This window comes from Scyliorhinus canicula, chromosome 16, assembly GCF_902713615.1.
Source record: "Scyliorhinus canicula chromosome 16, sScyCan1.1, whole genome shotgun sequence".
Classification (NCBI taxonomy): domain Eukaryota; kingdom Metazoa; phylum Chordata; class Chondrichthyes; order Carcharhiniformes; family Scyliorhinidae; genus Scyliorhinus; species Scyliorhinus canicula.
In genome coordinates this window covers 98,090,775-98,105,623 of record NC_052161.1, presented here as the reverse complement: position 1 = coordinate 98,105,623, position 14,849 = coordinate 98,090,775, and the positions used below count along the sequence as shown (strand labels likewise).

The 14,849-nt window shown below is 45.3% G+C and overlaps 1 protein-coding gene across 2 annotated transcripts in view; it reads left to right on the top strand.

The window, feature by feature from the left end:
* Nucleotides 1–14,849, top strand: part of hspg2 (heparan sulfate proteoglycan 2) — a 571,937-nt gene that overhangs the window by 515,410 nt on the left and 41,678 nt on the right. For both annotated transcript variants that reach the window (XM_038821731.1, XM_038821732.1), the window contains 6 exons: nt 228–337; nt 2,613–2,721; nt 4,538–4,636; nt 5,237–5,458; nt 7,152–7,396; nt 9,856–10,027. In XM_038821731.1, coding sequence (XP_038677659.1) covers nt 228–337; nt 2,613–2,721; nt 4,538–4,636; nt 5,237–5,458; nt 7,152–7,396; nt 9,856–10,027 — 957 coding nt within the window. The remainder of the gene's footprint in view (nt 1–227; nt 338–2,612; nt 2,722–4,537; nt 4,637–5,236; nt 5,459–7,151; nt 7,397–9,855; nt 10,028–14,849) is intronic.

The window sequence follows — 14,849 nt, the reverse complement described above, 5'->3', positions numbered from 1 at the left end:
GGAGCTGCCAAATGTGCGACTTAGCTGGTCATAGCCGCAACCGGAAGACCAGCTCCCACAGACTGTTGTGTTGCTTTTCACTGCAGTATGTAGCAGAGGAAAATGTTTTGTATGTCCGTGAAATCAATTGTGGAAAAGAAACCTCTTGGAAAACATTAATGGATAGGTTTGCAGAATGACAATACAATGGTCAATATTTCACCTGACTTGCTCTTCCCTCTGATTAGGCTGCATCCGTCAGCTCATAATTCAAGGTGATGAGGTGATCTTCTCAGCTCCAGAAATGAAAGAGAAAGGAATATCCAACTGCCCAACGTGCAAAGAGAATCCTTGCAAGGTACAATGCATCAATAGGGCTGTTCAGATGAGAATCCAGTGATTGTCAAGTGAAAATTTATTTCATTATCATTATCAGGGAGTTTGTTGCTATGTTTTCATTTGGTTGGCTTGTTAGAGTGCGATAGCATCCGAGTCATGGACAAGGGCCTCCTTCTCTAGAGATTGGACTTTCAGGTGATGGATGTTTGCACAGGGGAGGATATAGTCAGTTGATGCAACAACAGGTCACTGAATCAGGAAACATACACATTGGCGACAGTATCTTTATTTTGACTTAATGATTCCTAAAATTGAACAGAATTATTGGAGTTAATACTCAAAAGACATTGTGGAGGCAGCATGGTGGTATAGTGGTTAGCATTGCTGCCAACGGCGCTGAGGACCCGTGTTCGAATCCTGGCCCTGGGTCACTGTCCGTGTGGAGTTTGCACGTTCTCCCCGTATTTGCGTGGGTTTCACCCCCACAACCCAAAGATGTGCAGGTTAGGTGGATTGGCCATGCTACATTGCCCCTTAATTGGAAAAAATAATTGGGTACTCTAAATTTATTTAAAAAAAGACATTGTGGAACATGAAATAGACACAGGTAAAATAGACGATATTCCAATTGTTTAGAAGGCAAAGCAGGTTTATTTTTGTTACTTCATAATCGCTCAAAAATTGGTGTTACTCCAACCAGGGTCTGCACCAACCAAAAAATAAAGTCTCAGAAAAATCAAGAGAGAGTTATAAACGAGAAGACCATTCAGCCCATTCATTCAGGGAACCCAGCCATCTTAATTCACCCATTCAGAAAGAAGTTACAGTCCACACCTCACTCCCAGAGCTAAATCAAAATGACCTCTTCAATGATTTCAAGGTTTTTGGCTTGATCACTCCATCTGAAAATCCATTGCAAGTGATTAATCACACTAATTACGACCCTTATTCTCTTGGCCTACTCTTTGAATTGAAAGTAATGTTTTGGATTGAGCTTTCCCATTCAGTTTATGCACCCGACGCAATCACTTTGCGAGTATCTCTTTCTAGACTTAAAAACTCAAAGGGTGGGATTTTCCGCTGCAGGTTACCCAGCAGTGGGGAATAAACTGCCATAGAACTTGGCGGGGCTGGAAGATCCCACCGGTGGCCAATGGCCGATGGAAAACATGCCGCGGTGGAGGGGGTCAGTATGGAATTCCCACCCAATGTTTCTCCAGTTTAAAAAAAATACCAAATGCAATTGATTCCCCATTTTTTTTTAATTTAAAGTTCCCAATTCTTTTTTTTCCAACTAAGGGGCAATTTAGCGTGGGCAATCCACCTACCCTGCACATTTAGGGCTAAAGAGCTGGCTTTGAAAGCAAACCAAGGCAGGCCAGCAGCGTGGGTTCAATTCCCATACCAGCCTCCCCGAACAGGCACCGGAATGTGGCGACTAGGGGCTTTTCACAGTAACTTCATTTGAAGCCTACTTGTGACAATAAACGATTTTCATTTCATTTCATCTTTGGGTTGTCGGGGTGAGACCCACTCAGACACGGGGACAAAGTGCAAACTCCACACGGACAGTGACCCGGGCCGGATTCGAACCTGGGACCTCGGCGTTTTGAGGCAGCAGTGCGAACCACTGCGCCACCGTGCCTCCCCTGAGTCTCCATTTTTCAATGCTTCCGTCAATTACGATAAATCGTGGTGGAATGAAAGGATTTTTAAAGGAAATTGTCCCTGTCCCAGTAAACTAATTCCTTACCTTCCAGATTATGGTGTTTCTGACTTGGCAAAGGTAGGCGTATATATGAACAATGATCGGCAGCTATAAAGGCCCTTTTGTCCATCCTGCCTATCCCATGCATTTGTGATAGTTTGTGAATCGCAGAATGTGTACAGTCCTAACCCCAGATTAGGTGCTTGATTTCAATCTGATCAGAGGTCACTTAATGATACAGGATGTGTTGCAATTACACAAGTTAAACATCCCGATATATTAATCTTGAATCATTCACCAGGGTGAATCACATCAATGAGGGTGGAATGCACACAGAAATTTGCTCACTTGCGAACATTTAGATGCTAAGCCTGATTTAGTGCAGTTGTTAAATTCCAGAGATACATGTAGCTGTGCTTAGAGGACAGCAGCATGCTAATTCTGCCAATATTCTAGTTGATGTTTTACAATGACGAGGAATACTAACGGGTAATGTCGCGACAATTAATTAACCATTGCTGTTGTAGGCTGAAGGCAGTATTGAGGGTTTGTCATTTATTAATGAAGCGGCTTTGATGTTTTTCAGAATGGAGGACGATGTGTCGACTCTGAGACTAGCAGCTATGCGTGTCACTGTAGGACGGGATATACTGGGAGCAACTGTGAACATTCGCTGGCCTTGCACTGTCACCCGGGTAAACGTGTATTTAGAACCGCTTGACCATAAATGGTAATGCCTGGGCCATGTAACCTGGTTTTGACCGACAAAGGAAAACCTAACACTGACCCTTGATTTCTCATCGCTTTCAAAATAATTGGAATTGATCAGCTGGGGAAAGATTGCCTATGATGACTGAGTGTTCTACATTAGGTGGAGGAGAGGATTGGGTCCCAGTGTGTCAGCTCAGCAAACTAATAGCACTCACCTCTGAGTCAGAGGCTTGGATTCAAGCCTCGCTCTGAGCTGAAACTCTAATGAAGTGCTGAGGGAGCACTGCATTGTCTAAAGTGCCATTTTTCAAATGGGAGACTAAACCAAAGTCCTAATTGGGTTGAGTGAAAAGTAGCAGGGGATTCCACCTGATGTCCTGGTCAATGTTTATCTCTCAATCAATCGATTGAAGCAGATTGTAGATGATCTTATCAAAATGTCCTTCGGGGACTTTAATGGCATGGATACCATGAGGATGTTTTCCATAGTTTAAAAGTCAAAGTCTCCCTTTGGAGACAGAATTAGGAGAAATTTTCCCTCCCAAAGGGTGAGAAAGCAGGGGAATCTGAATTCATTTGAGGCAAAGTTAGACAGAATTTTGTTAGGCAAGAGAGTTCAGGGTTACGGGGGGGCAGATAGGAAAGTGGAGCTGAGACCACAATCAGATCAGCCATGATCTTACTGAATGGCGGAGTAGGCTCGAAGGGCTGAATGGCCTACGCCTGCTCATTATGTTCCTGGATTGGCTCATTATTCATCACCTGGCTGTTTGTGGAGCCAAGCCGTAGACACTTTGGCTCGTGTGTACTGCATAACAACAATAATTGCATTTCAGAGATATGCAAAGTGCTTAGTACTGAGGGTGTGAAAATGCCGGGCGCAATCTATCGGCTCTTCATGCCGGCGGCATATTCCGGTCCCACGCCGGAGCACGGGTTTCCCAGCAATGAGGTGTGCAGTCATGGGGAAATCGTGTTGACAGCGGCAGGATCGGTAAATCCCAGTTGCAATTACACAAGTTAAACATCCCGATTTATTAATTTCGAATCATTCACCAGGGTGAATCACATCAATGAGGGTGGAATGCAGACAGAAATTTGCTCACTTGCGAACATTTAGATGCTAAGCCTGACTTAGTGCAGTTGTTAAATTCCAGAGATATGTGTAGCCTTTGTCGCCGAAAATCAGTAAATTCCACTCGCCATATCAAGTTCTCAAAAACTAGTGTTCATCACCACAGCAGCTTCTCGTGGCCAACCAGTTGTTTTTGAAGTTAAAGTAGAGCGCCCAAACATTGGTAATCTAATTGGAGTAAGAATGGTAAACTTGAAAAGTTTAAAGAGGGTCTGAGAAAATAAGTATTCTAAATTTTCCAAGATGGTTGGGTCAGGGAGGTAGCTGTGCTGGACAAGGATTTGGTAACTGCCAGGAAGGTTATACAAGATATTTAGTGATCCCTTTGTTTCACAGCTAATACTACCCAACAAGAATCGTAGAGACAGGGACCCTACTGCTCAAGTGGCGAGGGATAGGTCGCTTCTATTCTGCATTAAGTGAGCTCCTGTCCTAAGCACTGTCTTTATGGGAAGGTGATGAAGGGACTCCATTGACTATTTATCCAAGTTCTGGCCGAAGATTTACAATCAAGGCTGTAGCTGGCCCCTCCGGCCTATGGAGATCCAATTTGTAGAAACTTGAGCACCGGCAAAAGGGACAAACCTCTCTGTTTAGAATAATCTAACAATGTCAGAACTCTGTGATGAAGTTACTGATGCCAGTTTGTGGTTTTGGGTCCGCAGAGGCCTGTGGATCAGATGCAACTTGTGTGAACAGACCAGACGGCCTTGGGTATAACTGCCGATGCCACCTGGGCAAACGAGGGCCAAAATGTATGGATGGTGAGTCTTGCTGTTCAGTCATAATTACAGGACAAGAAAATTATCTCACACTGAAAATAACTAAATAACATTCTAGTTGCATGATAGCTGTTTTATTTAACGCTGTTGACCGGTTGAAATTATAGACATCCAAAGCTTGCAGGGAATCATTCCACATATCTTACCCTTTTAATTTAAGGAGAAATCATTTTTTTTTGTTGGTGGGGGTACTGTATGAAATAGAAGACTCCATTTTTATTGATCTGTGTCAACTCCTACTGCCCCAAGATCAGGTATGGCAAAGACCCAGTGCAAAGCCTAACTTAATTTCTGATGCCCTAATAATGTTCATTGGTCTCAAATAAAGAAGACAGCCACCTTTTTAAAAGGTTCTTTCATGGGATGCAGGCCTCACTATAGCAAGATCCACATTTGTTGCCCATCCCTAATATCAGAGCGGAGATTAGGATTTGAGCTGTGGTGGCCTCGCTGGGCATTTCTCACTTGGCAGTTAGACAGATCGAATATTTCTGTAGAATGACTTCACCAGTATCCTTACTTTAACTGGCACTATGTAAGCTCCAAAACTGTAAATCTGACTCTCCTTTTGTTGTCTCACAGGTGTCTTAATTACAGCTCCTTCCTTCAGGGGACATAATTCTTTTGTGGCGTATCCGCCACTGACCAATGTTCACAATGAGCTGACGATCGAGCTGGAGTTCAAACCTCGCTCACCCTCCGGCCTGATGTTCTACAGCAGTGGCCAGAGAATGAAAATGAATGACTTCATCTCTGTCGCCATGCTCAACAGACATGTGGAATTCCGCTACGACCTGGGATCAGGTGGGTGACAATTAATCTGGATTGATAACTCCTGCCATTAACGTAGCTCAGCCTTCTGTGTGCAGAGCTCCTCCAACATTCCGCTGTTTGGGCTTTCTCTGACCATGAGCATTACATGTTTATGTAGCCTTGCCTGTTCGATCCATTTAAATCCTCTAAACAATTGTCATTTTGCAAAATGTAGTTGCTGCATGATACCAAAATGGGACCAGGTATATTGCGGCGGCTGGCCAGCAAGAGAAATGGGAAGAAATATGCGAGTACCATTTAATGCCAGGCATTAATCCATAGAGGATCACCAGCCCGCTGTAGAATGCTGCCTACAATGAAAGTTGAGTTCTATGGCAGGGGGCAATACTCTTTGCCAGACTGGTGCTTTATGGTAAAAGTGAAGACAGCCGGGTTTTGCGGGATCACACAAACTAAGTTCTCCATGGTAGGGGAGGAGGTGGTGATGGGGCCAAGAGCTGCCTGCTTTCCACTCGGATTCCGGGCAGCACGGTGGCACAGTGGTTAGCACTGCTGCCTCACAGGTTCAGGGACCCGGGTTCAATTCCAGCCTTGGGTGACTATCAGTGTGGAGTTTTGACGTTCTCCCTGTGTCTGCATGGGTTTCCTCCGGGTGCTCCGGTTGCCTCCCACAGTCCAAAGATGTGCAGGTTAGGTGGATTGGCCATGCTAAATTGCCCCGTAGTGTCCAAAAGATTAGCTGTGGTTACAGGGATAGGATGGAGGCATGGGCATAAGTAGGGTGGTCTTTCCAAGGGTCGGTGCTGACTCGATGGTCTGAATGGCCTCCTTCTGCACTGTAAATTCTATAATCCCACTCCACCCAAATTCCTGTGGGGAGGAGGTGTCCTTTCAAAGTTCTCCCCTTTTAGCAGAGAGTCCGGAGGATCCATGCGGAATCCAGTCAGTTTTCTTCCCAAAGCCCAGTGAGATTCGCAATAACTGAGAGCTAGTCCTAAATTGAGCCTTCGGAAAGACCCAGCCTAAAATTACTTGCCTTTAAAAACATTGGCACTTTGCTCCGTTTGGAGAATTCCAAAGCTAAATGCCTGTGTCCTGCAGCCTTTCCCGTCGCTCCAGATTGTCTGGTGGGGGAGCCGGATTCTGCTGCAACTGCCACCAGCACAGCCGAGCCTTTGGAATGCCCAAGGAGTTGTTTCCCATCCATTTGCGCTATGGAAATGATCACATCCCCAAGCTTCAGCTGTTGCCATGCAGGGGTCCAGCTACACCGCACTTGTGGAGCGTTTTAGGGAGCAGTTAGGTGTGTGGCTGTTAGTACAGTAAAGGGGCCTCTACAGGAATGAAGGTCATTTGCTGAGGGTTCCATTCCCAGCACAAACCCCCTTCCGTCGATCACCATAAATAGCTAAAGGAAAAAGAAAGCTGGTTATTTTTAAGCCATGTTCACGACATGGCCCCAATATCCAACCTTGGAATGTACTTCCCTCAGGAATTGCGAAATGGGCCTCAGTGTATTTGCCTCTTGACTTGAGAAAGGAGCTCAGTTATCGGACTGTTCAGACAACCCCATACATTTTGGAGCAAAAGGATATCCTTTATGTGTGTGCAGCTCTTGGTTGAGGGGCAGATTTCTGAGAGTGGGTTCATATCACTGATGTGAGAGCGGGCATGTGTCATTGTGTTCATTTACTCAACCCCAACTCACTTGGGATTTTCACAGGGCTTGCTGTTCTACAGAGCGCCAAACCTGTGGATCTCAACAATTGGCACAGATTGAAAGTACATCGACACAACAGGGATGGCCTGCTGATTATCGATGGTGAGAAGGAGATCAGAAGTGTCTCTCCAGGGAAAAGCCAAGGTCTTAACCTCCGAAGCCCCATGTATCTTGGTGGTGTGCCCAGAACAGAAGTTGTTCCCATCGCAGTAAATGTCACAGAGGGGATTGATGGCTGTATTACTGAGGTGAGTCGCTGGAGTAAGAACAACTCAACGCCAATGTGCACCAATGATTGAATGATCACACATCCACAAATGTACGCTCTCCTGTGTGCTGAACACCATACATGAGCTGAGGATGAGACGGACTTGCCCAATGTACCCAGTCTCCTCTCTGTCATCAGTCTATAAGGAACCTGTGCGAGAAGCCTGCCTCAGTCTATTCCTCAACCTCGCCCCCTCCCCCCACCCCTAATCCCCAACCTCTAACATCCCAGCCCAGAACTCACCTTTGGGTTGCATTTCCTCTGGAAATCTGCACAAAGTAACCCATTTGTGTAAAATTCTTTGATATATGCTAAATTGAGCTGGCTTCTTTTAAATAAGTGCAGGACTGTGTTAAAGTAGCCCATAGTGGAACTTGGGGGAAATAGGCTAACCCTGTGGCACACAGATTAATGTCTGTGTTGGGAAATTGTGGGCTTGAGTTCAGAAAAGCAGAAGAAACGGGAACAGTGGGCCATTCAACCCTTCGAGCTCGCTTCACTGTTCAGTGAGATCATCGCTGATCTTCTACTTCAACGCCATTTTCCTCCACTATCCCCGTATCCCTTAATGTTTCTAATATGTAAACACCCATCGATCTCTGACCTCTGACCTCCTCGGCCCTCATGGGCAGAGAATTCCAAAGATTCACCACCCTCTGAGTGAAGAAATTCCTCCACATCTCAGTCCCAAATGGCGCGTTCCTTTTTTACTGAGACTGTCTCTCCTGGTCAAGACACCCCCTAGCCAGGGGAAATATCCTTCATGCATCTACCCTGTCCAGCCTATCAGAATTTTGAATGTTTGTATAAGATCACCTCTCACTCTTCTAAACTCCGAATTGATGTCTAACCAACTCTGAGCATTACTGTTACATAGTTTACTGCTCGTCATATGATTCCCCAAACCAAAAATGCTCATTTATATTTGAATAAAAGCTGCTTTATTTGTCTGGTCCATTTTGGAAAAAGTAATTGAGCAATGTAGTGCTTAAAATGAAAATGAAAATCGCTTATTGTCACGAGTAGGCTTCAATGAATATACTGTGAAAAGCCCCTAGTCGCCACATTCCGGCGCCTGTCCGGGGAGGCTGGTACGGGAATCGAACCATGCTGCTGGCCTGCTTGGTGTGCTTTAAAAGCCAGAGATTTAGCCTTGTGAGCTAAACCAGACCCTAGATGTCTAACCAACTCTGAGCATAACTGTTACATAGCTTACTGCTCGTCATATGATTCTCCAAACCAAAAATGCTCATTTATATTTGAATAAAAGCTGCTTTATTTGCCTCTGAGATGATTAGAATCTGATGTGGATTCTCTGACCCCCCCCCCTAATGTGCCCAACCCCTTTCTAACTTGAGGTTTGAGTGATAACGGTGACATGAACATTTGTGTTCACTTTATTTTGATGCTTACGCAATTCAGCTTTCACCAAAAAAAGCTAGCAAGGCATTGTCAGCACGGATATCGAAAGGGGAATTCTTATCAGCCACCCTCATTGGATTCTTTGAAGGGGTAATAGAGAGTAGACAAGGTTACCTTTTAAAGAGGCTTTTTATAAGATGTCAAGTAATAGGCTAATTAATAAGTTCCAAGCATGCAGATTTAAAGGACAATTAGCAGAATGGATTACTCACTTGCTGCAATGTAGAAAGCAGAGAGTGGGGTAGTTCAGAATGGCCAAAGATAGATGCTGGGTGCCTGCAAGATTCAGTGTTGGAAGCACTGTTTTTCACAGTTATTATTAACAATTTAGACTTTGGAATCATAACTACAACTTCTAAATTGGAGAACACCAAATTGGGAAGGATAGTCTTCACTGAGGAGAGCTGTAACAAATTACAATACGTTTAAAAACTTGCAGAAGGGGCACATAACTGACATGAATTTTAGCACAAATAAGCGTGAAGTAGTCCATTTTTGGAAAGAAGGACAAGCAGGTGATGTACTACTTTCAAAGTAAGAAATGAAATGAGGTAGAGGAGCAAAGAGATCCCGGACCCAAATATGCAAACCAACAAAGTATTGATGTTAATTAATAAGACCAAAACAAAGTCAAATCGAGCATCATTCATGAGGGATGGAATTGAAAAGTAAAGAAGTTTTGTTCAACTTGCATCAAACTTGGTTTGACTTGTGTTTCCTTTTGTGGAGACGAACCACAATTAGAGGCAATCAATAAAAGATAGTCACCAAGAAATCTGGGTGTGTACCTACACCACTTGGTCTGCAGCAGTTCAAGAAAGTGACTCAATATCAAATCAGGAATTCTGAAGAAACCACTTTAGCCAGAGAATGGCCAGAATGTGGAGTTCTCCACCACAGGATGAGGAAAATAGTATAGAGGCAAAAGATGAGGTCAGATAAGCGAATGGAAGATAAACTGACTGGGCTGTTTCTCTCCCCACAATTTGTGTAATTCTATCTCTCTCCGTTAATCAGGTGTCAGTTAATGGGAAGAAGGTGGATCTCTCCTATACCTTTACCGAAAGCCTGAATGTTGATCAGTGTTACGACAAATCACCGTGTGACCGTGTGCCTTGCCTGCATGGTGGAAGGTGTATAGTAACTGGAGAATATGAATATCAGTGCATCTGTGCAAATGAATATCAGGGTGAGTCTGCAGGAAGAAAGAACTGCCTTGTGTCTTGTTCTGTTCATGTGTTAATGGACAAGGGCCTCGCGATTAATGAAAAGGGTTTGAACTTCCTCGGTTTGACATCAGGAAAGTAATTTTGGGAGGTGAAGACTAGAACATAGAACATAGAACGATACAGCGCAGTACAGGCCCTTCGGCCCTCGATGTTGCACCGACATGGAAAAAAAAAACTAAAGGCCATCTAACCTACACTATGCCCTTATCATCCATATGCTTATCCAACAAATTTTTAAATGCCCTCAATGTTGGCGAGTTCACTACTGTTGCAGGTAGGGCATTCCACGGCCTCACCACTCTTTGCGTAAAAAACCCACCTCTGACCTCTGTCCTATATCTATTACCCCTCAATTTAAGGCTATGTCCCCTCGTGCTAGCCACCTCCATCCGCGGGAGAAGGCTCTCGCTGTCCACCCTATCTAACCCTCTGATCATTTTGTATGCCTCTATTAAGTCACCTCTTAACCTTCTTCTCTCTAACGAAAACAACCTCAAGTCCATCAGCCTTTCCTCATAAGATTTTCCCTCCATACCAGGCAACATCCTGGTAAATCTCCTCTGCACCCGTTCCAAAGCTTCCACGTCCTTCCTATAATGAGGCGACCAGAACTGTACGCAATACTCCAAATGCGGCCGTACTAGAGTTTTGTACAACTGCAACATGACCTCATGGCTCCGGAACTCAATCCCTCTACCAATAAAGGCCAACACACCATAGGCCTTCTTCACAACCCTATCAACCTGGGTGGCAACTTTCAGGGATCTATGTACATGGACACCAAGATCCCTCTGCTCATCCACACTACCAAGAATTTTACCATTAGCCAAATATTCCGCATTCCTGTTATTCTTTCCAAAGTGAATCACCTCACACTTCTCCACATTAAACTCCATTTGCCACCTCTCAGCCCAGCTCTGCAGCTTATCTATGTCCCTCTGTAACCTGCAACATCCTTCCGCACTGTCTACAACTCCACCAACTTTAGTGTCGTCTGCAAATTTACTCACCCATCCTTCTGCGCCATCCTCTAGGTCATTTATAAAAATGACAAACAGCAACGGCCCCAGAACAGATCCTTGTGGTACGCCACTCGTAACTGAACTCCATTCTGAACATTTCCCATCAACTACCACTCTCTGTCTTCTTTCAACTAGCCAATTTCTGATCCACACCTCTAAATCACCCTCAATCCCCAGCCTCCGTATTTTCTGCAATAGCCGACCGTGGGGAACCTTATCAAACGCTTTACTGAAATTCATATACACCACATCAACTGCTCTACCCTCGTCTACCTAGATTTCCTATTTCTTTTTATGTATTAAAGCTTTAACGTATTTACTGATAGATGTGCAATTCAGTTACAAATAGTGTGTAGAGTAAATCTTCTACCTCTGGTGCAATTGGTAACACCAGAGCTACGATTGTGACTAGTGACCATCATCTATTAGATAAAGTCACAGTGCATATTTTTTCTACAATTGCTGGGAATTTGATGATTGATCAAACCTGGCTCTGACCTTGACCTCAGTGCCCTGGTTCAGGTTCATCCCCAACGGATTCAGCCTAAAATCTTGTATTTTTCCTACAGCTATAGGAATTGCAAAGTTTAGACAAGGGTAATGTCGTAGATGTAAAATGTTTGGATTTTCATGCTCCCGTTTCTGCCCTGGGTCCTGTCACAATGGGCGGGATTCTCCCAACGGGAGTCTAAGTGCCGACACCGGAGTGTTTTACTCCGGCGCCGGTGCCCCTTCGACACCCCTAGTTTGGGGCCTCCGTGGGGATGGCAGGGGCGTGGCACGATTTGCGGGGGCGGGGCCTCGGAGACCCGGCGCCGCGTAAAAGCCTTGAGTCCCGCGTATGCGCAGTTGGGCCAGCTCAATCCTGCGCATGCGCAGTTGGGCTGTGCCATCCTGCGCGTGCGCGGGGAACTTCTTACGTGCGCCACCCCAACCCAACATGGGGCCGGTGTTCAGGGGCCGGCCCCGCCGGTAAGTAGTCCTAGGGGTTGAGAGGCCGGCGCACCAATCGGTGGGCCCCGATTGCGGGCCAGACCCCATCGGAGACCCCCCACCCCGGTGAAGGAGTCCATCCGTGTGCCCCCCCCCAACAAGCCGCCGGCGGAGCTCTTTTGTGTTGGAGCGGCCACTCACATTTGGGCCGGAGAATCGGCGGCCCCGCCGATTCCAGCTGCCGGTGCCACGCCACACACGGCGGTGCAAATGGCGCCGATTCTCTGCACCTCGGAGAATCGCGCGCCGGCGTTGGGGCAGGGTTGCTCCGATTCTCCGGCCTGGCGCGGGGTTTGGTGAATCGCCCCCCTAGTTTGAGAAAAGCCCAAAGCCAGTTGAAGGAACAGCATTCCATCTTCCAATTAGGCACTTTTTCAGCCTTCTGGGCTCAACATTGCGTTAGACAATTTATAAGAATTATCTCTGTCCTCCATTTTAATTCCCCCATCCCCCCCACCAAATTCCATTCTGTAACTTGTTCACATATTTTTGCTTTCAGACAACACAACCACTTCCTCTGCTATTAACACATTCTGCTGTTTTAATTTCAGACAGTGCTGACCTTTATTCTACTTTCAACATCTTCTCTGGACCAAAGCTTTTGCCTGTGTACACTCGTTACCATTTTCTCTGTCTTATATTCCATGACATCTTTGTCATTTAATCTCTCCTGTCCCCCCACATATCCCTGACCTTTTTTGTCTAAACTGTCTAAAGCCCATCCCATTTCTACGCTCTCCAGTTCCAAAGAAGAGTCATTTTGGATTCAAAACATTAACTCTGTTTAAGGGCGGCACAGTGGTGCATTAGTTAGCACTACTGCCTCACGGCGCTGAGGATCCGGGTTCGAACCCGGCCCCAGGTCACTGTCCATGTGTAGTTTGTACATTCTCCCTGTGTCTGCGCGGGTTTCACCCCCACAATCCAAAGATGTGCCGGTTAGATGGATTGGCCACACTAAGTTGCCCTTTAATTGGGAACACAATAATTGGTTACTCTAAATTAATGTTTTAAAAACTGATTCTCCGTAGATGCTGCCAGAACGGCTCAGCTTTTCCGTTTCTGTTCCCAGAATCCGCGCTAATTTGCTTTTGTCATATGAGAAAAAATAGTTCAACTATAGGAATTATTTTCCTTCCGGAGCTAACATTAATTTATCATTTTGATCTGACAATTTTTTCTCTAAATCCATGAGCTAGACTACTAATGCAAATTCGTATTCATGTACGAAGTTAGAATTTACAAAACTTACAAATGACGTACTGCCTAAAGCATTTCTCAAGAAGTGAGAAATATGGAACACCAGGGCAATTTAAATTCACTAAATAAATTAAAAGCTAGTCTAAGTAATGGTGATCATAAAACTATCATTGGTGGGTCATAAAAACTGGTTCACTGATGTCCTTGAGGGAAGGAAATCTGCCGTCCTTACCCGGTCTGGCCTACATGTGACTCCAGACCCACAGCAATGTGGATGACTCTTAACTGCCCACTAAAATGACGAAACAAGCCTCCAGGTTCAAGGGCAAGTTGGGATGGGCAGCGATGCTCACATCCCACAAAAGAACAATAAAAAAATAATCTTACTGAGGAAATGAGAATGTGCCAATGTAAAACCGAAGGTTTAAGGTTTGGTATTAGTTTGAAAGACAATCCTTCAAATCAAGTAGCAGAACTGTTAGAGTGAATAATTTACATTACATCCGTACCACATGCTTCATAAAATATTACATTCGAGGATTCTTTTTGGAAAACACATCTGAGTTATCGATTGTGTTGCCGTCTTATTACTGATAACGTATGTTTTTAAGCTCCCAGCAGCAGTTGGAAATTTTTTTTAAAACTATTTTATTGAGGCACTTATAATTTTAACATTTTAAACAACCGAGGAATGAAACACACGCAAAACTCCACACAATAACATACCCAACTCCTCCCAGCCCGAAACCCTAACTAGCCATACATTAGATTCCCTGCCCTTATCTGTCACTTCCATGCCTCCACCCGCCCACTCCTACTGACAGTCAATTCTCCTTGAAGAAGTCTATGAACGGCTGCAACCTCCGAGCAAACCCCTGTAATGAACCCCTTAGGGCGAACTTAATTTTCTCTAGCCTAGGAAACCCTGCCATGTCACTGACCCAAACCCCCGACCTTGAAGGCTCCAAGTCCCTTCATCCCAGCAAAATCCATCTCTGGGTCACCAGGGAGGCAAAGGTCAAAATGCCGCCCCCCGGGCTCCCAGATCTGCCAATATTGCCACCTCTGGACTCGGAGTCACCCTCCCTCCCAGGACCTCAGACATGACATCTGAAAATCCTTGCCAAAATCCCCTCAGCCTCGGACACGCCGTAACATGTGTACATGACTCGCAGGACCTCCTCCACAGCGCTCACACCTGTCCTCCACCTCCTCAAAAAACTTACTCATCCGGGCCAGAGTCATATAAGAACATAAGAACATAAGAACTAGGAGCAGGAGTAGGCCATCTGGCCCCTCGAGCCTGCTCCGCCATTCAATTAGATCATGGCTATGAGCCCTGTGGACCTTGATCAGGCTGAGCCTGGCACACGACGAGGTTGCATTCTCCTCAGGGCTTCCTCCCATAGCCCGACTTCTAACTCTCCTCCCAGCTCTTCCTCCCACTTTCTCTTCACCTCCCCAATTGGGACACCTTCCCACTCTATCAGTTCCTTCTATATTTCAAAGTCCCTCCACTCCCCAACCTCTGTTTTAGACATCACCTTATCTTGTAGGTTGTAATGGG